The sequence below is a fragment of the Pelodiscus sinensis genome, chromosome 1 (assembly GCF_049634645.1).
Source record: "Pelodiscus sinensis isolate JC-2024 chromosome 1, ASM4963464v1, whole genome shotgun sequence".
Classification (NCBI taxonomy): Eukaryota; Metazoa; Chordata; order Testudines; family Trionychidae; genus Pelodiscus; species Pelodiscus sinensis.
In genome coordinates this window covers 134762603-134788592 of record NC_134711.1, presented here as the reverse complement: position 1 = coordinate 134788592, position 25990 = coordinate 134762603, and the positions used below count along the sequence as shown (strand labels likewise).

General features: G+C 46.5%; 1 protein-coding gene across 1 annotated transcript in view; it reads left to right on the top strand.

The window, feature by feature from the left end:
- Positions 1-25781, top strand: part of LOC102448833 (ovostatin-like) — a 72069-nt gene extending 46288 nt beyond the window's left edge. Inside the window, exons 19-36 of the mRNA XM_075902489.1 lie at positions 3276-3504; positions 4243-4369; positions 6191-6294; positions 7817-7868; positions 8785-8868; positions 9968-10144; positions 10479-10560; positions 11465-11621; positions 12086-12160; positions 14897-15062; positions 15545-15765; positions 17441-17656; positions 17795-17919; positions 18198-18288; positions 21300-21368; positions 21960-22062; positions 25158-25233; positions 25685-25781. Coding sequence (XP_075758604.1) covers positions 3276-3504; positions 4243-4369; positions 6191-6294; positions 7817-7868; positions 8785-8868; positions 9968-10144; positions 10479-10560; positions 11465-11621; positions 12086-12160; positions 14897-15062; positions 15545-15765; positions 17441-17656; positions 17795-17919; positions 18198-18288; positions 21300-21368; positions 21960-22062; positions 25158-25233; positions 25685-25736 — 2206 coding nt within the window. The 3' untranslated portion in view covers positions 25737-25781. The remainder of the gene's footprint in view (positions 1-3275; positions 3505-4242; positions 4370-6190; positions 6295-7816; positions 7869-8784; positions 8869-9967; positions 10145-10478; positions 10561-11464; positions 11622-12085; positions 12161-14896; positions 15063-15544; positions 15766-17440; positions 17657-17794; positions 17920-18197; positions 18289-21299; positions 21369-21959; positions 22063-25157; positions 25234-25684) is intronic.
- Positions 25782-25990: the final 209 nt, after the last annotated feature.

Below are 25990 nucleotides of genomic sequence, written 5' to 3'. Positions count from 1 at the left end.
CTATAACCCTTCTTCATTCTCCAACTCCACATACCTGTTCTTGAGCTCTATTTTTCCTTCACTGGCCCATCTTTTCCTCTGCCTGGTCCTCTGAGTCACATGCTTCCACTGTCCATTTTCTTCGCCCAGCAGTCCCCCCTCTGAGGCCCTTGATCCTGCTTCCATCTGAATATCTAAACTTTCCCCTTCAGCCACCTCATGCCTTTGCCCCATTATCTGCTCAAACCCCCTTCTAAACTCTACCAGAGTTTCCACCTGCATCTCCAGTCCTTGGATCTTTTCTTCCATCAGCTCTATCAGGCAGCACTTCATGCAAACAAAACTCCTTTCAGGTACCCCCTCCATCATGTACATACCGCAGCTACCACATCCAATCATCCTCCTTGTGTTCTCTACTACTTGGGCCATGGCCACTAATGCCTCTGTGTTTTATCTATTTTCTCACCAAAATCCTATTAGTCCGGTGAACACAAAAACAAACCAAAACACCCCCTCCACAGCAAAAACAAACTCCAAACAAGTTCCAATATCCAAACTCCCCTTACAAACTCCCACTCAAACTCTCCTGTTTACAGCTCTGTTTGCTTGGCTCCTGTGCCGCTGCAGCTATCTGTATCTAGCCAGAACATTGGAACACTGGCCACTTAGGACAAGTCAGCCCCCCTCATCAAGGTGGCTGCTTCTTTCCTGCCTCAAGAGCTCAACCCATCTTTAAGAGAGTCTCTGAGTGACTGCCCAGTACTCGCTGGAGGTCTCAAGGAAGGTTTTGTAATGTGGCTGCTTTCCAGGCCTCTATGAACTCTCAGGGTATGTCTACACTACAATGTTAGTTCGAACTAACGGACGTTAGTTCGAACTAACATTCATAGCCGCTACACTAGCGCTCCGCTAGTTCGAATTTGAATCGAACTAGCGGAGCGCTTAGTTCGAACTAGGAAAACCTCATTTTACGAGGATTAAGCCTAGTTCGAATTTACTAGTTCGAATTAAGGGGTGTGTAGCCCCTTAATTCGAACTAGTGGGAGGCTAGCCCTACCCAGGTTTCCCTGGTGGCCACTCTGGCCAACACCAGGGAAACTCTATGCCCCCCTCCCAGCCCCGGACCCCTTAAAGGGGCACAGGCTGGCTACGGTGCCCGTGCCAGGTGCAAGCCTGCCAGCACCCAGCCAGCAGACCCTGCACCTGGCACGGAACAGAGCCACCCACCCGATGTCCCCCAGCCCTCCCCCTCTTCCCGGGACCAGGCTGGTGGCTCCCGGGAGCTTGCCCTGGACCGCAAGAGGCGGGCACCTTCCTGGGCTAGTGCAGACATTGTGGACCTCGTCCACGATCTCCGTACTAGGCACAGGAAAGTGGCCGTCTAGGGCAGGAGAGCTGCCAGCCTGGCCACCCAGGAGCAGGTGTGCATGAAAATCAAGGGGGTCCACTGAGACCCCCGACCCTGAGCCCTGAGCTTACAATGGCCGTCCTGGGTCAGACCAAAGGTCCATCTAGCCCAGTAGCCTGTCTGCCGACAGCGGCCAACCCTAGGGACCCTGGAGGGGATAGACCGAAGACAGTGACCAAGCCATTTGTCTTGTGCCATCCCTCTCCAGCCTTCCACAAACTTTGGGCAGGGACACCACTCCTACCCCCTGGCTAAGACTACTCCATGGACCCAACCTCCATGACTTGATCTCACTTCCCTTTAAACTCTGTTCTAGTTGTAGCCTTTACAGCCTCCTGCAGCAAGGAGTTCCACAGGTTAACTCTTTGGTCTTTTTTTTGGGGGGGGGGGGGAGAACAACTTTCTCTTATTAGTTTGAAGCCTGCTACCCATTCCTTTCCTTTGGTGTCCTCTAGTCCTTCTTTATGGGAACTCATGAAGAACTTTTCTGAATGCACCCTCTCCACCCAACCCCTGCTTTTACAGACCTCTATCCTGTCCCCCCTCCGTCTCCTCTTGTCTAAGCTGAACAGTCCCAGTCTCTGTAGCCTCTCTTTATCTGGGACCTGTTCCCAACCCCTGATCATGTTAGTTGCCCTCCCCTCTCCCAGCCTTTCTCTTCCCCTCTCCCACCTCCTTTTCCCAGTCTCCCCCAGTTTTGTTCCATAAAGACAGAGTCAATGTTGGAAGAAACGTTATCTTTATTTTGTACATCAAGAAAAGGGACTAGGGAAGGGTAAGTGGAAGGAGGTGAGGGAGGAATGGGGCACGAGCCCCCGATGGGGAGGACTGGGCTGGCTCTGCGGGCTTCTGGGGGTGGAAGCTCTCCTGCAGCCCCCCGATTACTCCCTCTGCCCAGATGGCAGCCTGCGGCAAGTGCAGCCGGGCTAATGGCCGAGTGGTGTGATGTGCCCAGTGTGGGTACTCCGGGCAATTCAAGCCAGGACTGCTTTGCAAGCGGGGCACCCCTTAGAACTGTCTGTCCGGGGTGGGGGTCGGGACCCTTTAAGCACAGCCCTCGGCTAGCCTGACACAGCATCTCCACGCTCTAAGTCCTCCTCTGATGCCCTGCCGGCACTGCTTCCGGCCATCCTTAAGCCCTGTTCAGGGTCCACTCAATGTGGACTTGCTAGTTCGAATTAGCAAAACGCTAATTCAAACTAGTTTTTAGTTCTAGACGCGTTAGTTCGAATTAGTTTAGTTCTAATTAACTAATTCGAACTAAGTTAGTTCGAATTAACGTTGTAGTATAGACGTACCCTCATATATTACCCAGCTCCAAGTCTCTGGAATCTGATAGTTCGCTGCTGGAACTTTATGGCATCAAAGGCTGTTTGTTTAAAGGGCAAAAAGGGTCAGGAAATACTTTTTTTTATTTTCAGCATCAAGAAAAACTGTGGGTTGCTTTCAGCGTTCTCCCATGGTTGCCAATAGAATCTGCAACAAAAAAGCAAGGAAAAGGGCCTAAAAACTATTGATCTTGAGTGTGTATATTTCTGTGGTTTAATGTCACCCATCCAGTGCCATGTCTGATTTGTGGGTATGGATATTTGGGGTTGCAAAACTACAGCATTCTTTTGTGTTTCTTTTTTTTTAAAACCAATCCCCTACTTCTCTAATTTTTTTTAAAAAAGAGCAACTTCAACATCCTTACAAGGGCTCTAACATTGTGGTCACAATTATGAATTTCAGCTCTACCTCCAAGCTAACCACATTTTCTGAGTAGGGAGTGGGGTATCCTGTGAAGTGGGAAAGGAGAACATGGTTTCAGAGTCTCTCCTATTGATTCGCTGTAAAATACCCGGTGAATGATCCAATTCTCTTCTCGCTTTGTCTCTTGCACTTTTAGTTCCAATGGAAAGGCCAGTGTCTCATTCACCATCCCTGACACCATCACAGAATGGAAAGTCAGCGCCTTCTGCCTGGAGAAGGAGGCTGGGTTTGGCATAGCCCCCTCTACCTCCCTCACAGCCTTCCAGCCCTTCTTTGTCGATCTGACCATGCCCTACTCCATTGTCCGAGGGGAAACGTTTAATTTAATAGCCAATGCCTTCAACTATTTGGACAAATGCATCGAGGTACAGTATGGCCTTACCCTGTCCTTCCTGAGCCGCTCTCAGTCGTGTTTCCAGCAGGCGTTACCTCTTGCAGCTAGAGCAGAAAGCAGCAGTGCAGAGCGAAGCATTCCCAGTCTCATTCCAACCGCTCAGCCTTCTTTGCACTGGCTTCTCACACGGTGATGGGGTGTGTGTGTGGGGGGGGGAGGGGCGCTATGCTGGCTCTGTCTATTGACTGATGCTCTATCCTTCAGTGCAGACAGACCATATCATAAATGAGAACTCATTCTGAGAGGTATCTACATCCTGCTACTGTCCTCCTTGCAGGGGTCTGTCCTTTGGCATTTGGTGTTCTCAAAGCACAAGACAGAATTTTCATGGCAGCATGGCCCATGCAGCCAGTTAGTGCACAGCATGCTAGTGTGCTGTAGATTCATACCATGGCTTGCCAGGTACTGCCTCACCATGTAGACAACCATCAGAGGACATTGGCCAGGGTATTGGAATAAGTCATTCTGAAAAGTACAGTTCACTTTCTACTTGAATGGTGTCTGCAGACGTGCCTAAGGGCCGGAGACAGGGTTTATTATCACCTCTGAAGAATGCCCCATCCCTCCTACATGTGCTGTACCTCTCTGCCCCAGGATGGCTCAGTGGGTACAGGGCAGAAACAGTCTCTGGAGGAAACCAACCTCTTCTTATGCCTCATGCTGGCACTCAGAACAGCCAGTGAAATATTATTTTGTCTCCCTCTCTCAGGTCACTACCATCCTGAAAGAGTCCAAGGATTACAAGATAGAGCCTGTTTCCCCAGGAGGCAACACTGCAAGGGTGTGTGCCAACGAGAGGAAAACCTCGTCCTGGACTATTATCCCCCAAAAACTGGGTAAGTTTCTTTGCCTTTGTCATTCTCAAGGCCACTGCTGGTTTATCCAATCACCCAGGTCTGGATTACCCAATAGGCAGACTAAGCATGTGCTTAGGGCACAAGCAAACCAGGGGCATAAAAAAAGATATTTTATGGTATAGTATTGTTTTTATTTTGAATTACATATGGGGGGCACCATAAACTTTTCAGTGCTTAGGGCCTCTAAAGGTCTTAATCTGGCCCTGCAATCACCCACCCGCTGACCTATGGACAGGAACTTCTGGGAAGTTCTGCTAGCCATACAAGACTTCACTGAAGCAGCTCTGCTGATCTCCCCTGCCTCAGTATTTGCAGGCACGTGACAGTGAAGTAAGCCCCTGTGTTCTACCGCTTTTTGTTCCCAACATTTCAGTCCTCCTATGCTCCAGGAAAGACCATTGAGCTCATCTGATTTTATGTGACACATCTTCAGGATTCTACGGCTATGTCTACACTGGCATGATTTTCCGGAAATGCTTTTAATGGAAAAGTTTTCCGTTAAAAGCATTTTTGGAAAAGCACATCTAGATTGGCAGGATGCTTTTCCACAAAAACTCTTTTTGCGGAAAAGCGTCTGTGGCCAATCTAGATGCGGTTTTCCGCAAAAAAGCCCCAATCGCCATTTTCGTGATCGGGGCTTTTTTGCGGAAAACAGTACTGTGCTTTCAGAAAAAAACTTTTGCCCGAACGGGAGCAGCATAGTATTTCCTCAAGAACATCGACAATCTCATGTAAGATCGTCAGTGTTCTTGCGGAAAGTCAAGCGGCCAGTGTAGACAGCTGGCAAGTTTTTCCGCAAAATCAGATGATTTTGTCAGGACAGCCTACTTGTCCTGGATTTCTGTACATAACCCCACCTCTGCCCAATCCTGGGAACTTGCTCCTTGTTAACAAAGAATTTTACATGCTCTTTAAACACTCTTAGCTCACTGAAACCCACAGCAGAAATAGAAAATTTACATGAAAGCACCCAAATTCAGAAATCTTTCAATAACAACAAAGTGTGACAGAAATATTGAACTAGATCCTGATATAAATTGGCTCCATTAGCTACAGTAAAGTCCAAGCTAAGAATCTGCCTCTAAGTTTTCAATATTTTCTTTCCAAAAGTAGCCTTTACGTTAAATGGCTTAGAGTTTTGTTATGTGTAGAATGTTGGAAGTGTAACATGATTTTTTAACTTACAAAGACTTCCCCAAAGGGATCATCATTGTGGTCCAAATTTTATACAAGGATCTTTTGTAATATCCAAAAAAATATAAACAAGAGATCATTTTACTTCAAACTTGCATTCAAAAAGCCTGGTGCGTAAAGAATTTTATCGACTCTATAGTGTAATTGTGAACTCTCTAAAGCCAAAATAATTTTTCTATCCAAAATTACAGCATGGTAAAGTGCAGGCTTGTAATAGATTACTAGCTGCAAAGGTAACAATAGAAAAGCTTCTGTGTCTCCAGAGTAATAGGATTTTTGTTAAGTTACATTTTATACTGATTACAAAGCTTTTGGCATCATCTTCCAATTTCCACATTGCTGGTACTTGCAAGGGGCTCGGTGAAGTTCTGCCAAGCTGCCCTGTAAGTGTCAGAGACAAGATTCACCAATAGTAGTTTATTCTATCTGTGATGAACTGCAACAGTAAAATCAATGACCAGAATTCATAAACACTATTGGCTGCTTTGGAAGGGAGGGAATTTCCCAGAATTCCTTCAGGCCAGCCAAGGAGGAGTGAATATAAAAGCCTAGGATTACATTGGCATTAAATTAATTTTCTTTCTTGGAATCGGGGGTTTCTTTCAGGCAATGTGAGCTTTACCGTTACTGCTGAAGCAAGGTCGATCGATGCATCTCAGGAGCAAAGACTGGAACGCGTGGACACAGTCATCAACCTGTTGTTAGTTGAGGTATAATAAAAAATGGTGTCTCTGGGGTATGCGTCTCTTTAAATTCTATTTGACTCTTTCTCACTAATCTCAGAGGGGGAGCCGTGTTAATCTGTAACTGAAAAAACTTAAAAAACAGTGAAGAATCCTGCAGCACCTTAGAGAACAAAAAAACATGTATCTGGATCATGAGCTTTCATGAGCACAACCCACTTCTTAGGATGAATGGAGTTAAGGGGGTTCAGGTTCCAAATAAATAGCAGAGAAAGAGAAGGGACATGGAGGGAAAGGAGAGGAGAAAAAATGGGAAAAGAACAGTCAGTTACAGTGTCTGTGCTTAATGAAGCTCTCCCTCCCAAAGCATCTAGTGAAAGCATCAACTCTGGGTCTAACACAAGCTCTATTTTTCTCACCTGTCTAGTGCTAAGCTACACGTAAAGGCAGTTTAAGAGAGTCCCTGAGACTGACACAAATGCTGTCCTGGGAAGCCCATGGAATACATGTGATACTCAGAGGAAGTAACAATCCTGTGGCATCTGACGAAGTGGGTCTTTGCCGTAGGACTTCTCATTGTTTATGCAGATTCAGACTAACATGGCTTCCCCTCTGATACTTGTCAGAGGACGTAGTGGGCCAGGCTGCAATCCACACAGGAGTTATGGCATCAAAGTTCAACCTACTCTCTCCAAACTAGTTGCCAAACACTGCACCAAAATGGCCTCTGATGGAATTTCACTGTCCCACATATTTTGTGACAGGCTTCACTTGCTTGGATTTGGCTGTCGTTCAAGCCGTACATCCATGCACGTCTAAAGAAACCACCTTCTATAGTCACCAGAGCCAGAGCCAGGCATCTTCATCACTAAAACCACAAGCTTTTCTACCTGAGTATCTTCTTTGGCTGTCCCCTGTCTCTCAACAGAGGGTGATGAGATATGGTTGCAGGCACATAGCCAGTGTGGTGCAGAGTGGCCATCAGTCCAGCTAGAACTGAGAATAGAATTTGCATTATTAGATGGCATCCGGCATATTATTGCAGACTTGTCTGGAACCAGACACTCATGGGGCCAATTTGCCTTTTCTTAACACCTGTGGAAGCCTAGGGAAGTCTGTGGGGAAGAGATGATCTCAGACTTTGAGGAAATTCTTTTCTATACATTTGATGCCTTTGGCCCATTTCTGTAAGAATGCTGCAGGGGGGAAGAGAAAGGGGCAGAACTTGTCATGTGAAGTGTCTGGCAGCCGCCGTATCAGAGAAAGCTGGAACTGTGCCTAGCTCTCCTCCTCAGCTGTGAATTTCTCCTGCCCACTTCCCCGCTGCTTTCCTGGAGGAGGGGAATAGCATACAAAGGGCCAACGCTGTTGGCTACCAAGAGAAAGAAGGAGTGATTCCCCACCGCCCCGGATTGAAAGGGCAGTCACCTTCCCTTGGATGTCCCTGGGCAATACTGGTTGCTACAAAGATGTGCTGTCCAGAATTATTTTGTTCATTGTTGTCTGTTCCTCTTCTCTTCCTCCCTCTGCACTTCCCTGCTGTGGTCAGCCTGAAGGTATCAGAAAGGAAGAGACCCAGAGCTCCCTCATTTGTACCAAAAGTAAGAGCATCCCTCCAATTTCCTCTTGTTAAATTCAGCAAGTGATCACTGTATGAGAGACGTCCAGATGAAGACTGTTTTAACCAAGGCCCTTCTCTGCCCTTCAAGGGACTGGACTTGAACACCTCTCAAGGTTCCTTCCAGTCCTATGATCCTATGAATAATCCTTGGTTCTTTGAAACTGAGGGAGCTGAAGCAATGTTTTTCACTTGTGGTTGGTTGTTGCTTTCCACATATCAGTCCTGTTGGATCATTGAACCAGTGTGGTGGGTTTCACATTCAGGCCCCCAAGCAGTAGCACAGCCCTTGCCAGGTAATGGCTAGTGGGATGGTGCAGAGCCACCCCCTCATGATTATATTAACACCACCCAACTGCATGCCATAGAATGTATCTGCGTGGAAATGAGGAGGGCGTCTGTAGCATCTGGAGACTGACTAGCTAGTTTAGTTTCACTACATTAAATAGCAATAGTACTGGAGCCCTGACAGCCTTGGCTGGCCACTCAAGTACCTATGCAGGGTCTTTTACAGCCTGCGCTGCTGCCACTTTGCTACTATTGTTACTCTAGTTAACTGGAACAAAGCTACTTTGGGATGTCTGTGGCAGTCACATCTCTCGACGCAGCGCAGACCTACCTAGACACCCTGTTTGTTATATTGAGAGAAGCCACAGTCATGTGGCTGTGGCACTGGACTGGCAGTCCGGATTCTCCGCTTTGCCGCTAAGTCACCATATAAAATGTATTACCTCACTTTCTCATGCTTCCCCCATCTGGATTGAGAATAATAATGCTTGGATGATGTGATGCTTAAATTGTGTGATAATTGTTGGAAAATAGGTACTATAAAAGGGATAGTTAGTAGCTAGGGAAGAAACCAACTAAAATGATTTATTGTTGTTATATTTTATCAACAGACAGCGCTGTTTCTGAAAGCATCTCTCCAAAGCTCCCAGAAAACCTGGTGCAGGGATCTGCCAGAGCCTTTTTTTCTGTCCTTGGTAGGTTTAATGTTCATACTAACAATAAAGGGCTTGATATTCCCCTGGCTTCAATCTTACCTTGTCACTCACTGATTCCAGTGCTATGGGAGTGTAGAGTGATTGTACAATCCTGTCACTTGGAGCTGTTAGTGTTTCACACCCATTTTGCACAGCTATAAATAACTAAGAACTTGTCCAAATTTTTCCAATAAAATGGTTTTTCTGTTGGAAGGCTCTGATTCAACAACACCAAACCATTCTGTTGGGATGTATCAGATTTTTGCTGAAAAAAATTCAAAAAAATGTCAGTTCAGCAAAAATCAGTCTTGTTAAAATGAGAACAATGCTTTGATGAGTTTGAAAAAATGTCATTTTATTTTTCTGAAACAAAACTTGAGAGTTGTGGGAAATGTTGAAATTTTAATATTTTTTCATTCCCATTTGGAATGAAAAGAAAATTGGTAATTCAGAATTTCCCATTGAAAAGGATATCTAGGATCTGAGGAACTCTCACAACAATACAAGGTACAAGGCAGTGGAAATACTGACCCATGAGAACTGTTGATCTGGAATGAATTAGCATAATTTTGAACTGGGGCTCAGTCTTTTTCCGGCTCAATGTGAGTTGTAGTATGGCTGGTCCCAGTGACCAAACTGAAGCAGTGACATACTCCTAGCCGTGACATATTCCTAGGCCAATTGCTGCACTCAGATGTGCCCATGCAACTCACTGGAAGTCAATCACTTTAAAATTGCAGCATAGACAGAATGTGGATCCTAGAATGGAACCTGTTTGTTAAAGGATAACAGCTATTTCTGAGCACGTAACGTAGTACCGATGCTCAGACATTCTTTACTATTGATTTCCATTTCCTTAGATCTTTCTTATTTATCTCATTTGTCTGCAGCTCTGTATTGTAAAAATAAATGGCCGAAGAAGCTACCCATGTGGAGAGATGTGGGGATTTCTCCTTTTTCACCCAACCTTTCTGGTCTTCACTGAAACTTCTCTGTTTTCCTCTGCAAATGCATAATTTGGGGGAATAAAACTGTATCATGTAACGTGTTAAATACTAGCTAAGAGTTCCACTCACTCCCTCTGTCTTCTGTTGCTCAGGGGATCTCCTGGGCATGGCCATGAGGAACCTGGAGAATCTCCTCCGGATGCCCTATGGCTGCGGGGAGCAGAACATGGCCCTGTTTGCCCCCAACATCTACATCCTGGACTATCTGAATAAGACGGGACAGCTGAGAGAAGAGACCAAACTCAAAGGCATTGGCTACTTAGTCAGCGGTGAGAAATACTAAGATTCCTTCTAATCCTGTAGCTGAGTTTGCTAAAATGTCATTCTAGTCCCAGTGTACATGCAATAGTTACTAGAGCTGGAAGAGATCTCTGGAGTCATCAAGTTCAGCCCCCTGCCCAAAGCTGGACCAACCCCAACTAAAACAATAGATTCAGAGAGCCTCAGAGATGTGTGTGATGGTACATTGCAGGGCACAAACAATTAGCCAGTGAGATCAGTCACCCAAACTGCCTTCATTATTCAATCCAAAACTCTTCAGCTTCAATGTATCAAAGCAATAAAAGGTCCACTGAGCGTATGTCCTTTGTGTTTTGGCTCCAGGGTACCAGAGGCAGCTGGTCTACAAACGCTGGGATGGGTCCTTCAGTTCCTTTGGGAACAGTGATGAGGAAGGAAGCATCTGGTAAGCTGTGCAGGGAAGCACAGGAAGCTGTGCAGGGTCCCAGGATAGGGAAAGAAGCTGTTTGTGGGCTGGAACAGGAATACTTTTACAGCCGGATACTGTAGTCAGGGAGGGAAGTGCCAGCAGGAAGACTGACTGGCTCAGGGCTGTATGGAGCCTTTCACCTGTATGGCACTGCTTACAGTCTCCTGAGGCTGGGGAGAAACAGATGGCCTGGGACTAGGGAATGGGCAATAGAGCCTTTCACCTCTACAGCATCGTTCCACTCCCACCCTCTCCCCCCAGTTCAGGGGGGCTGTGTTGCTTGAGGGAATTGGGCAATGGCAAATGTTGCTTTTCACCTCCAGATTTCGGTGCAGTCCGGGTGGGGTGTGCAGGTGAGGGGAATGGCTAGCTCAGTACACCATTTCAGTGTGAAGCGTACCTCTTCTGGGCATGAGCAGAGAACATCACTCGGTAGGGTAGGGTTTGTCAATCCCGTCTGCATGGCTGCCTGTCAATCCTGCACCTTTTGCAGCTGAGTGACTGGGGACCTCCTGCCTTTCTAGATGTGGGGCTATATTAGCCTCTGACTGCCCAGCAGGGAACATACCAGTGTTCCTGTCCTTGTTCTAGGAATGGCTTTGTTAAGGGAGAGTTCTGGGGGTGGTGGAAAATGGGCCTTGAAACATGGGCCCTCTGTTCAATGTTCCCTCAGTCCCAGGTGATTGTCCTTTGTACAGATTTCTCCATGTAGCATTGCTCACCAGAGGATGGTTATGGGGAAAACCATGGAGCGGAGGTTTAAATGAGACCAGATTGGGCTCTGGATTCTCCTCCAGCATCCCCCATATGGAAAGTGGCAGCAGAAAAGAGAGATTCTCTGTCTCCTGCTCCTCACTCCTGCTGTCTGCTTCCCTTGCAGGCTCACTGCTTTCGTATACAAGTCTTTTGTAGAAGCCAAACGCTACATCTATATTGATGGTAATGTCTTATCTCAAGCCCTGAACTGGCTGGCGAGTAAGCAGAATGCAGATGGCTGCTTCCTAAATGCAGGGAAGCATTTCAATAATGCCTTGCATGTGAGTGATCTCAGCTTTCTCCCAAGCTTCCAGTCCTACCACTGGGCTATAACTGTCCAACCACTGCCCCGTGGCATTCTAATCCCCAAATGTTCAGACATGTCATTGGGATAAGTTACCTCCAGCACCATTCCCCAGACAGACTCTAAATCCTACTAGTACTGACAGACGATGCAATAGAAATGGATGGGTTCATGAGCCACAGAGTCTTAGTTTTAGTCCTCTATGCTGCATACATGCATTTATAACTAAGGCGTATGGGGACACCTTCTGCTTTATTATCCAAGTGTAAGCTGTGAGTAAACTTACTAAAATGCTTCTCCCTTTATATTGGGGCACCTGAAGGGAGAATTTGACCCTATGTCTTTGTATGAACATTCAATGCTTGTCCTAATCTTGCTGGTAGCTGAGTATTTCACTTGTCTACATTTTGCTTTATAATGATCTCTTTGTATTCTGCTCAGGGTGAAACAGAAGATGGACTTTCACTCACAGCCTATGTTACTGCAGCATTGCTCAAGGCCGGACACCTCAGCTCAGTAAGAATAAAGTGCTAACTTGCATTATTAGACTGGCCAGGCATACGTCACAAAGAGCATGGAAGTGCAAATCTGTGCCTCCTTTCTACTCTTCACTGATGCCTTAAACACTTGCTTTTGCACACTAAGCTTGTATCTGGCTGTATCAAGGGGTCTATATTGTATCCAATGATGTATCGGAATGATTATGTGTCAATGGCTTTGCAAATGCACTGGGCACTTCATGCACTATATCAGCTAGTCATGTCTTGCATCCCCAGTCTAACGGCGGTTAGGGATCCACTTATCATTAGCCAGTCTTAGCTGTCAACAATATCCCAGTTGTGCTAGAAAGCAGAGTTCCTTAAAGGCAGACTCCAGCTCAGATTTGGTCAGTGAACAGAAGAATGGCAATACTGGGTCCAATTAATGGTCAGTATCCTGCCCTCTAACAATGTCCAGTGCCAGATGCTACAGAGGGAATGAACAGAACAGGGCAACTTTCAAGCAGTTCTTCCCCTGTCATCCAGTTACTGCTTCTGGCAGTCAGGGGTTTCGGGACACTTGGAGCACAAAGTTTGATTCCTAACCATCTTGACTAATACTCACATATGGACCTATTCTCCATGAACTTATGTAATTCTTTGTTGGACATAGATATGCTTTTGACTTTCACAACATCCCCTAGCAAGGAGTTCCATAGGTTGATTGTGTGTTGTGTGAAGACATACTTCCTTTTGTTTGTTTGAAACCTGATGCCTATTAATTTCCTTTTGTGATCCCTCATTCTTGTGTTATGTGACAGGGTAAATAACACTTTCCTATTCACTTTCTTTACACCATTGATGATTTTATGGACAACTATCATAGGCCCCCTTAGCTGTCCCTTTTCCAAGCTGAACAGTCTTTTCAATGTTTCCTCATATGGAAGCAGTTCGATACCTCTAATCATTTTTGTTGCTCTTCTCTGTATTTTTTCCATTTCTGAAATATATATTTTGAGAGGGGGCACCCAAAACAGCACATAGTATGTGAGATGTGGACATACCATGACTTTATATAGTGACATTATGATATTTTGATCTCATCGACTCTTTCCTAATGGATGCTAACATTCTCTCAGTTTTTTCAACTGTCGCTGCACATTGAGTAGAAGTTTTAAGAGAATTCCCCATAATGACTCCAGGATTTTTCTTGAGTGATAACAGCTATTTTAGGCCCAATCATTTTATATGTATTGTTGAGATCGTATTTTCCAATATGCATCATTTTGCATTTATAAACCCTGAATTTCCTCTGCCATTTTGTTGCTCACACATCCAGTTTTGGAAGACCACTTTGTTGTTTTTCACTATCTGTTCTGGATTTAACTATCCTCAGTAATTCTATATCATGATTAAAGGTCTAGAAAACATGACCTATGAGGGAAGACTGAAAGAAACTGGGTTTGTTTAGTTTAGAAAAGAGAAGACTGAGAGGGGACATGATAGTGGTTTTCAAGTATCTAAAAGGGCGTTATAAGGAGGAGGGAGAAAAATTGTTCTCCTTGGGTTCTGAAGATAGGAAAAGAAGCAATGGGCTTAAATTGTAGCAAAGGAGATTTAGGATGCACATCAGGAAAAACTTCCTGCCTTTCAGGGTGGTTAAACACTGGAATAAATTGCTGGGGGTGGGGAGGGTTGTGGAATCTCCATCACTGGAGATATTTAAGAGCTGGTCAGCAGACACCTGTCAGGGATGATCCAGACAGTGCTTGGTCCTGCCATGAGGGCAGGGACTGGACTCGATATCTCAAGGTCCCTTCCAGTTCTAGTGTTCGAGGATTCTCTCTGCAAATTTTGCTCCTCACTTTTATCCCCCTTTCCATATAATGGATGGATATGTTGAATAGCACTGGTCCCAGTACAAGATCCCTGGGGGACACTGCTATTTAGTTCTCTGCATTCTGAAAATGATGCATTCACCTGACTTTTAACCAGTCATTGATCCATGAATGGAGCTTCCTATTGCTCTTTGAAGAGTTGTAAGACTAAATACCTTAAAGATTGAGAGGCACCCAGATAGTGTGGTGGAGACAAGATCAGAGTCCAAGATAGACAGCAATAAAACATTCTCCAGGATTGAGCTGTGTCTTTAGTTACACCTGTGCAATCCCATTATCACCTTCTTAATATTCATTTGATGTTTCTGTGATTGTGCAGTTGGAGGATAGTTAACAAGTCCTTGTTGTTGTATGAGCCAAAACCGAGTCCAGCTCATTCTCCCAGAGTTGGAATAATTCCACATATCTGACAGAAGTGAAAAATTATTTGTCATTAAAGTCATCAAGTAAATAACAGTAATAATAATAAATAATATCTAGCTCACATCTAGCACCTTCCATCAGTTGATCCCCAACCATTTGACAAAGGAGGGCAGTATCATTATCTTTGTGCAGATGTAGAAGTGGAGGCCCAGAAAAGCAAAGTGACTAAATCACCAAGCTGGCAAGAAGCAGAGCTAGGAATGAAACTCTGGTCCACACAGGTCTAGTCCAGCAGATATGTTGAGTAAGAAGGTGCCATTTCCTCATGGTCACTTTTCAGAAAAGACCTCCTCTTAAAGAGATCTTCCTGCACACTGCTACCTGTGAGAGGGACCATGCCACGCACAGCATGAGTGTCTAGTGATGAATGACTAACGAGAGGTTGACATCTTTAAGAAGTTGTTGCACTAAACTGTATTCCAAACAACTCTCACACACATCTGTATTGATAGCACCCAGTGGTCCACAAAGGCCTGTCCTGCTTGGATGCTGCATCTGTCAAGAATGTGGATAACACTTATGACCAAGCGCTCCTGGCTTATACGTATGGCTTAGCGGGTAACAAGGAGAAATGGAGATTCTTTCTAGATAAGCTGGACAAATCAGCTAAAAAAGTTGGTGAGTGTCATTTGAGTTTCCCATTAAGAGTGGTTTGGGCAAATAGTCTGTAGTATGAAAAACATCAGCCTTTAATGTCTGGCCTCTGTTATTTCTTATTCCGCTGCAGCCTTGATTGGGCTTCTCTTCAAAGTAGAATGTGAATTCTGTGAATATCTCTTTACCTTGTGGCCTATGCAGAAGGGGAAATTAAGGTGGGATGTTCTTGCAGCTTTCCTTTCCTTTCCTTTCCTTTCCTTTCCTTTCCTTTCCTTTCCTTTCCTTTCCACTCCATTTCTCTGGAAACGCATCTTGAGTCTCTTGCAGCACAAAAATGTAGCTACTGGGAAATGAAGTTGCCCTCCACAACTTCCCAGACCTCCTAGCCCTGTGTGAAAGAGGGATGGGAGCAAGGTACCAGCATTGAGTTCCCACAGGGCAGCATTGCACAAAAACCAATAGGTTCTTGATCGGGCTTCTCACAATACCCTTTCTCCTCTCAGGTGGCTCCATATACTGGGAGCGGAAAGACAAGCCTCTGGCAGAAATATCCCCCTCCTTCAACTCCCGCGCTGCCTCTGCTGAGATTGAGATGACCTGCTATGTGCTGCTGGCGCTGCTCCAGGGACCCACCCTGACACAGAAGAATCTATCGTATGCAGCTCAGATCGTGCAGTGGGTTGCTAAGCAGCAGAATCCATACGGAGGCTTCTCCTCCACACAGGTGACTATTGCTTCTGTTCAAAGGAATAGACCCTGAAACCAGTCAAAACCCTCAAGCTGAGTCCCCTGCCCCTCTACTGCTGGGAGGGAGCTTCCAGAGAGGACTCTGAGATTCTGAAGCTTCCTTCTCCTTTAGGTGCAAAATAGCCCAAATCAGGCGCCAAAGCCATGTATCTGACAGGAGGTTTGGAGCAGGTGTAGGGCAGGGTCCAGGAAGTGAGGGAGTGGGATGCTATCATGCAGCCTGGGGACTAAGGGGTTAACTACACCCAGGGCCAGACGGAGGCATGGGCGAGCCGGGCAGCTGCCCAGGGCGCCAACCAATGAGGGGCGCCTGATGACAGCTGTAAGGGGTACGCAGCGTCCCTTACAGCTGCCATCAGGCACCATGTGCCTGGCTCCCACAGCGCCGGCCTGCCCGCATCCCCGTGGCATTGGCCAGTCCGGCGCACAAGCCAACAGCGACAGCTGGGCCGGACTGGGCTCTGCTTGCGCCATGCGCCCTAGGGGTGGGCCCTGCGCTGCGCACCAGCAGCTGTAGCCGGGCCACGCATGCACCATGTGCCCCGGGCGTGGGCCCGCTCCCAATGGGTGGGCCCACGCATGTGCCGTGTGCCTGGGGGTGGCACCGCGCGCCCATGCCTGTGGTGCCAGAATACCTCGGGCCGGCCCTGACTACACCTAACTCAGGTAGAGTTGGCCAATAGGAATGTAGGTAGGAATTTCAAACTGGGACAAAGGAATTTTTGGTTTTTCCCTCTCCATTTTCCTTGGGCAGTTCCTCTCCAGCAACTGAAGGTGACAGACATGTCTCTCTCTCCAAGAAACTATTCTTCACTCTTCTGTAAATAGGGTGAAGTTTAGATAAATCCATCAGGTTTCATTGTTTTATGGTTTGGGAAATGGGATCTGATGTCTGTGCACTTTTAAAAAATATTTTGGCTTCCCTTTGCAACTAAGTTCTAGGTCTGTGGTGGAGTTTCTCCATGAGTATATTATTTTGTTACTTTTCCATCTAGTCATTATGCTTGCAACAGGAATACTGTGGTGATAATAAAAGTTCTTTCTCTTTTCTTTTTATTAACCTGGTATTGGCTAATGGTTGTGTCCTGGTTTGTATTTTAGAGATGAGCTTTCCCAAGTGATCTCTGCCCTGACTTTCTTATCATTAGTCGGGTGGTGGCAGCGGAGTTTTTTATTCCCAAAATCTAGATTGTTAATATTTTGGGGGAAGTTTTATACCAAAGCCTAGCAGATAAGGTTTGCGGTACTTTTGCTGCCTCCACCTCTGCATTTATTGTACCCGAGTGGGGAAGGAGCCTCCTTTCTAGGAGCTGATTCACCAGCTGCCTAAATTCATGTTCCTTTGTTGTTCATGCTGCTGGGTGGCTTGTGCTGCTGTAACTACTTGCCAGGGCACGGCGAGTTCTGCTACAGGCGTCCTGGTAACCTATTCACATGGAAGGAGGTGGTGATTTGCCTGAGTTCTCACAGCAAGTCAGTGGCAATCAGCAGCAGGGTGCAGGTGTCCTAATTCAGTTCAAGCCACAGACTCGCCTTCGCTCCCCCTCTCAGAACGGGAGGTGCTGTGCTCTCTGCCGTATAGGAGCGGTTCCCATCTCAAACACTGTATCTCAGCAGAGTAGCTCTCTAATGAGGGGCCTGGTATTTTTCAGGACACTGTTGTTGCTCTGCAAGCTCTGGCCCGCTACGCGTATCTCACTTTCTCAAAAGACGGTCGGAACACGGTCACGATCAGCTCCCCGGAACTTCCGAAGAAGGTTTTCCAGGTGGACAACAAGAACCGCTTCCTGCTGCAGCAGGTGTCCCTGCCCAGCCTCCCTGGCACATACAGCGTGGAAGTGAAGGGCAGTGGCTGTGTCTTTCTGCAGGTAAACAAGACTCCCACCCCCAGGCTTCTAGCCCTTTCAGTTCTTAACTCTCCCCTTGCTTCCTTTCAGCAGTGCTGCAGCATCACAGCAGGGGCTGCCCAGGCTACTTTGCTACATGACAGTTTCTTTCTTCTCTAGACAACCCTGAGGTACAACATCCACCTTCCCCAAAAGGCCTCTGGGTTCTCTCTCTCCGTGCAGACAGCGAATGGTTCCTGTGCAGGCAGCTTCCTGCCCAAGTTTGACCTTGTCATCTCCGCCAGGTAAGCTCATGCCACCGCCCTGGCTCTCTGGAGCCCACAAAGGGCAAAGTCTCAGGGGAGGGACTGAAAGAGGAGACCAGTTAACAGCCCATGGCGTGGCTGCAGGAAGGCATGCAGGGCCTTCTGCGGAATGACACTGACTCCTACCGCTAACTGCTCCACCCGCTGGTGGAACTGCAGGGGCAGGAAGGGCCCCACAGCGCAGTGAGATTTCTGCGCGTGTCATTGTATTTCCTCCCCAGTCACGATCCAGACTGACCCAGTCTCTCCTGTTTCAGTTATGCCGGGAAGCGCACTGTCTCCAACATGGCCCTGATCGACGTCAAGATGCTCTCGGGCTTCGTCCCTGTCAGGTCGTCCTTGCAGGAGGTACGGGAATAGGGTGCTGTCAGTAATCCACCCAAAGGGCAGCCAGGGTCAGAGGCCATTACGCCAGGGGCTGGAAAAGGAGAGGGGCTGAGTAGCGAACTGGTGTCCTAAGCCACGTGGAGAATTCTGCTAAACTATTTGTGCCCAGGGTCTAGCCACTGACGCCCTGTGCTCAAGTAGGGTAGTTACCCCTGGAGAGGGTAAGTGTGCTTGGCCTTGGGCACTGTGTCTCCTCATCCACATGGGGTATGTGGTCCCCAGGCCTTGCCATGGGATGATGCCAATGTACGCAGTGCAGTTTAGCAAGCCTGGAAGAACCTATATCTCCCTACCCACCTCTGTTGTATATAGACTCACCCCCCAGGTTATAATTCAGAGATCACAGGATAAGGGACCACTGAGATGATCCAGTCTGACCATCTGCATAACACAGGCCAGAGAACGTCACCTGGCAGTCCTGTAGCAAAGCCATAACTTGCAGTTGAGCTAAAGCCCATGTCTTAGAAAATCACTAAATCTCAAGTTAAAGCCTCCACATGATGGAGGATGCAGTACATGTCTTGGGAAAGGGGTTCAATGGTTCATATCCCTTGCTGTTCAAAATGTGCACCCTGTTGGTAGCCTGGATTTAATTAGTTTCAACTCCCAGCCACGCACACTGTGGAAATGTTTCTCAACCGTTTTGATACCAGGGAGTGGCTTGGTGCCTTTCTAAACTGTGTGAGGGAGAGCTCAGGGATATTACTTACCGTGGTCTTGGAGAAAACTGTTTTATGCTTATAAGGCTACATCTAGACTGCAGGCTTCTTTTAGAAGAAGCTTTTCCAGAAGAGATCTTCTGAAAAAACTTCCAAAAGAGAGCGTCCACCCCGCGAAAGCGCATTGAAACAGCCATCTGCTTTTTCGAAAGATAGTGTCCGCACTGGATGGAGGCTACCTCCCATGTAAGCTGTGATTGCTATGGATGGAATGGCCACCAGAGCACCTGTGCTTTTTTCTCTTTCCTCTTCTTCTGAAAGAATTCCCTCTTCCCCATTCATACCTGCCTTTTTCCAAAAGAGCTCTTTTGGAAAAAGGCTTCTTCCTTATAGAAAGATGTTTACCAGTGTCAGAAAAAAACCCCTCTGTTCTTTCGAAAGGATGTGATTGCAGTGTGCATATAAAAACTTTGTAGTGTAGACATGCCATATCATGGCTCCTTCCCCACTCTGGCACGATAAATGCAGAAGTGGAGGCCAGCAAAAATACCCCAAAACCTTATCTACCAGGCTTTGGTATAAAACTTCCCCCCAAAATCTAGATTTTGGGAATAAAATCTCCGTTGCCACCACCCACGTATTGATATGAAAATCACTTGGGAAATCTCACCCCTAAAGTACAAACCAGGACACAAACCATTAACCAATACCAGGTTAATAAAAAGAAAAGAGAAAGAACTTATATTATCACCACAGTATTCCTGTTGCAAGCATAATGACTAGATGGAAAAGTAACAAAATAATATACTCATGAAGAAACTCCACCATGGGCCTAGAACTTAGTTACAAAGGGAAGCCAAAACATTTTTTAAAAGTGCACAGACATCAGATCCCATTTCCCAAACCATAAAACAATGAAACCTGACGGATTTATCTAAACTTTACCTGACTTACAGAAAGTGTAGACTTGTTTCTTGGAGAGAGAGACATGTCTGTCTCCCTCAGTAGCTGGAGAGGCACCGCCCAGAGACAAAGGAGGGAAAAACCAAAAATTCCTTTGTCCCAGTTTGAAATTCCTACCTACATTCCAATTGACCACTCTACCTGCCTTAGGTGTAATTAATCCCTTAGTCCCCAGGCTGCTGGCCATCTCTTATGATCATGACATACCCTAAGAACCACACAGGATCTTTATATGCGGAAAAGGTAATGCGCTGTGTTTATTGAGAATACAATGGGAAAGCAGTTAGCCTATGCTTAGATAGACAGGCACACACACCCCTGCCAGTGATGGTATGGTTACCAGTCTGTTGCTTGCATTAGCCTGGCTAATCTATGGAGATATACCTGCCTCATAGAGCTGGAAGGGACCTTAAAAGGTCATTGCATCCAGTCCCTTGCCCTCATGGCAGGATTAAGTACCATACCTGACAAATTTGCCTCAAATCCCTAAATTGCCCCCTCAGAGATTGGGCTCACAACCCTGGGTTTAGCAAGCTAATGCTCAAACCACTGAGCTATCCCCCTCTCCATACAGAGACTGAGTGATGGGCTCAGATCCTGAGATCAAACACTCAAATCTGAGCTGGCAGTGGGTTTTCAACCTCAGGCCTGTCTACCCCGAATGCCTTTCAACAGCAGCTATGATTGGCGTATACCACAGAAATATTTGTGAACATCAAACCATGCAACTTAACTTCCAGAGAAGTGAAAGGAGAGGGTGGGATGTGGTGAAAAGCAGTTCTTTTCAGAGCCTGTTCAATCCTGGTCTGCTTTTCTCTGGGCATGAGTGGGCATTCAGATCACATTTATTATACTGGGGTTGGGTTTATCCTTTGGGTCTGGAGCTGTATGAAACCCAGAACTTGATTTTTGGCAATATTGTGTGGAATTTGTATATCCTTCACACTTTTTACCTGAGCTTAGTTGAAAGAAAGTTCTTATTTTTTTAGCTCTGAAAACATATTTGTCTATTCATTTTGCTTAAACAAGTACCTAGTGTTAGAGACATTGCACTTTTCATTAAAAATGGGAACATGGAAAATTTTAGATTAATATGGGTCTAATTCTGAGTACATAATAAAATGCAAAAAAGGTTGAAGTTTGAAAAGTTCTGTGTTTCATTATGGTGATTTTTTCATACCCTTAGGACGCCTGCAATACATATCATTTTTTAATTACCAATTTTGCCCACTAGATGTCATTGTGGCACTACAGACACGCTGGGATTCGTGCAGGTCCTTAGCTACAAATTATTATAGGTTTGGAGATGTCTCTTGTGTTGAAAGTTGATATTATTTGCCTTGTTTAAAGCATCAGAAGACTCGCACAGTAATGCAGGTGGACACCAAGAACAACCATGTCTTCTTCTACTTACGGAACGTAAGTCTGGGGAAGAATGTGGCTTTTTTCTTTTTTTTCTTTATAGTTTATGTAAAATCTTATACTACATTCCTACAGAAATAAAGCCACACATTATCAGCAAGCCTGTTTATTGTTTCCTACGTGGATATTTCACGTGTTTGTTACCATTGCATATAACCAGTAGGGTGGGCTATTCAAATTACCTAGCCACTCTACATAAATCCAGTTAGAATAATGGCAGTTACGTTGCATATTTTTTGCTCTGAGACCTACAAATGAGTACAGTGCAGTGCAGGAACACAACAGCAATATTGTGCCATGAAAAGGGAGCTCTGGATTTATCACTAACCTTTATGGAAGAGCTGCTCATTTTCACAGCATTTTCCACAGAGATAAGCCTCTGTCCCTGCCCCCAAAAGCAGACGGTTTAAAACACAGCACTTTACACAGGGATTTGAAAAATAAGAAAGGGAACATTTGACAGAAACTAAAAGCTGTTTATGGTGGAGAGAAGAGACAAAGGGACTTAGAAATCTCTGCTCGGAATGATGAGATAAAGTGGATATTAAATGAACCCAAGTCTGATGCCTGTTTCCATCCTATTTCCAGGTGACTCAGAAAGAGATCCGTTTCTCTTTCTCAGTTGAGCAAAGCTTTCCTGTTTCTGATATCAAACCTGCTTCAGTGCACATCTATGACTACTACGAAACAGGTAGGAGGCCTGCCTGAGCCTAAGAAGAGACCTAGGCCAAGTCCATACTATGGGGGAAGGTCGCCTTAAAAGTCACAATTCTGGGTATGAAAGAAAAGTATGTTACAATGAGTTTCAGCACTGTCCTCACAGTGGGAGGTTGATGGGAGAAAAAACTCCCACTGACTTCTTGTACTCCTTGTGAGGAGTAGCAGTGTTCAAATGGGTGTCCTCAGCATTCGGTTTGGTGGGTCTTTACTAGACCTACTAAATCAAACACTGAAAGATCAACCACCCACAGCAAGATGTGTCCCTCAAGAACTAAGATTTAGCACAACGCAAGCCGCTGATTAACTGCAAAATCTGACCCATCTCCTCAAGTGCTCAGATGCAGCCTTCTCTCCTTTTCAGCATTTGCCCCCTTCCCATTTTCAGCACCAGTGTGACACCCACCCACCCTCAGCAAAAGGAAGCTGAGGTTACTCAATTAGAACCAAACTGCAAAGAATGGGGCAGCCACTCCCCAAAGCTGGTGGCTGTTCCAATACTTAGATGTACCAAGCCAGCTGCTATAATGCCTCATCGGTTACCAGACACCAACAAGACAGTTCTCTTAAAGCCTCCAACCAGACTCACAAGTCAAATATGATGCAGATTACTGAAAATCTTATTCATCCCATAAAAAAGTTCTCTCTAACCCAAAGGATCAGACCCATTGACTCCCAGGTTGACAAATATTTCAGAGCTTACCCCAAGTCCAAACTAACAGCCAATTCCTATTAACTAAAGTACTTTTTATGAAAAAAAAAACATTGGTTAAGAGAGACCAGTATGCAGGCAGACGTCAGGACCGTTCTGAGATCAGATTCATTGTAGAAACGATGAGCCTTGTGGATGCAGATTTCTTACAGAATTAGTCCATTGGTCACAGTCCAATGTCCATGTTCAGGCTGAGCCAGATGAGACTGGAGATCTGTCTGATGGCTTAAAGCTTCCCCTGATAAAGCATCAAGCAGATCTGAGATAAAAAGAGTCCTTAGGTCTGGGGTGGGCAAGATACGTTTCATGGGCTGGATCTGGCCCATCAAGCCTCTGGATCTGGCCCGGGGACACCCTGGCAGGACCCTCAGGCGTGCAGCTGCCACTGTGTTAAGCACAGGGCTGCTCCATGTGGTGCTCTGAAGGGGGGAGGAAGCTTCGTGTGATCTCCCCATCCCAAGCCCAGTCCTCAGCTCCTATTGATCAGAAACAACCGGCCAATAGGAGCTGAGAGATTGGCCTGTGGGGTGGGGGCAGTGCAAGCCTCTCCCTGCTCCCCAAGCTGAGAGCCACATGGAGAGAGGAGCCTGCAGTTTTAAGCTGTCTGGGGCTGCGGGAGGCAGGGAGTCCACCCTGCCTTAGGGGTGATGCAGGGCTGCTGGCTGGAAGACATTTAGATGAGCGCCTCCCAGCCACAGCCTGCCTCTGGCATCACAGCCCCTCCCATATCCCAATTCCCTCCCCCAGGTCACCATCCAAACCCTCTCCCCCAGGTCACAACTCACTCCCAGACCCTGTTCTCCCTCCTGCACCCGAATCCCCTGCCCAGATCACAACCCCCTCCTTCAACCAAACTCCCTCTCAGGCCTCACACCATCTCACCCCAGGCCCTTACCCTGTGTGCCTTTCTGCACGTAACCTCCACCCTAGATCCTGCACCTCCTTCACAGAAACGTGCAGCCCTTGGCCACTTTCCAAAATCTTGGAGTGGTGCCCCGCCAAAAATTATTGCCCACCCCTGCCTTAGGTGACCAGTAGGCAATCTTGGAGTCTTATTTCTTAGGCATCACTGGTAATTAACTACACAGATTAACATAAAACAACTGCCCGTGTTTCATCCTTTCCACGTGATTGGCTACAGGCTTCGAAGAGAGATGAATATGGTTTAGACAGGAACCGTTTGGTCCCATTGTTAACCTCTAATGGTATACATGTAAACACACAAAAACACAACCGTTATCTGCCAGTATGTCCATAGGGGTTGAATTTGGCTGATTTACCCTGCAGAATGATTAACAATTTCTGGCCAGGGGTCACAGTGAAGCTTCAATTTTTACTGGTTTCTACAGCATTCCCTGGCTCCTCCAATTCTTAGGGGTTATTAGACAGCACGCTGGGCCTAGGAGGGGACACTGGGAGTTCTCTCTCCCCCTGCTTCTTCTTTCATTTGAACACAAGAAAGGAAGAACAACGGCACCCCCAGGACTATTGTTACAGTCACTAGAGAAGCGGCTCCCAAACTTTTTGGCATCATGCCCCCTTTTTGATTTTTGAAAAACCCTCATTGCCCCCTCCTCAAAAAATAGCAGCAAAACTTGATTGGGGACGGGGGGCTGGGTTGCCTCATGCCCTCCTGTGGAATTTCTTCACATACCCCCGGGGGCATGCCCCCCAGTTTGGGAACCCATGCACTAGAGGGATGTTTGCCCTTGATCTCATTCAGTGTGTGACTTTTCCATCACAACAGAGATTTGACGGGATGGTAAAAATAAATCAGCATTTCTGTCTCATCTGGTCTGGCCTGGACCCACCCACAGTATCAAGGCCCGAGTAGCCACCAGCTGAGTACTCATGGCTGTGACAGAAAGACAAAGTGGGGGAGGCAATAGCTGTTATTCAACCAGCTTCTGTGGTCTCAGTCATCATGCAGTGCCAAGGGCTACAGAGTTACTATTACACATTGAAGTCCCATGTTGGTTGCCCAGGGTTGGGATAACCACTGGGAACCACCTCTGCCCAGAGCAGGAGAGATGTCCAGAGGAGGGGAGGGAAGATTCTGCTCCCTGTAACCGAGCACTCTGCCATCTCACCGACATAACCAGCCTCAGAAATGGCTTCTGTGCTCACTGACACTTCTCCCTTTGGCACATTGTCAGTGGGCTCAGTAGAATGCAGCCGGTGCTGACCATGTGTTCCACATCCCCCATGGAAACAAGGCCCTAGACAGCTGGGGAGGCCACAAGAAGATCCATTAGATGCTGGTGGGCCTGGAATACGTATTGAGGATAGAGGTGCCTGTGCTGCAGATGGGGCAAATTGTCACTGGAATAGAACGTTTTCCTCCTTTGCTTTCCCAGATGAGTACGCTCTTGCTGAGTACAACACACCCTGTGCCCAGGCTGCTGGTGACAACTTGCTAGGAGTCAGGAGAAGGTAACTGAGAGTAAGACATGCCTGAGGGGTGTGAATGGGGAAAGGAGAGTATCAGAGAGCTGGTTGCCCAGGGGGAGGAAAAGGAAAAATAGAGCTAGCGGTGCTATAAATCCACACACATTATTGGGGATCAGGAAAGGGTGATCTCTGCCAACCTTTGCAAGGATCCACCTGGGGATTTTACCTGCATGTCCTGAAGATCATTACCAGAAGTTGCTGATAAAGCCTAACAAAACTGGTACATGTGTGATTTGTCCCAGAGACCCTACTCCACCCAGGGGGGCAGGTCCACACTGTACACGGGTGTTACCTGTAGAAGACTAGATTCTGGGAAATCACATTTCTGGCAGAAGATTCCTCCAAAATAATACTTTGTAGGGTGAAAAATGATTTCTGCATGAAAAAGTCTATAGATTTTAATCAGTCTCTTTTCCCTTCCCTGTGTCACTAGGAGAAGTGACAGCTGTGAAAGTGTGATGATGGATTCCTCCTGCTCTCAGTGACTTAGCTGGGCGAGGGCCATTTAATAAATGCCACACTTACAATCACAGGGTGTGTGGGCTGGTTAATTGCAATGAAGTGAAGCCGACGCCTTTTCTCCAGTGTTCCTGGCTGAGGGAGAGTTCTGGTCACACAGAAAATCGTCCTCCCACAGTCACCACAGCCCACGGGCTGGCAGCTGCTTCTCTGCTGGTTTCCCTTCAGCTCAGGGTGTCAGTTTGTTAGGTGCTCAGGAGAGTCGCACTCATAGCACCTG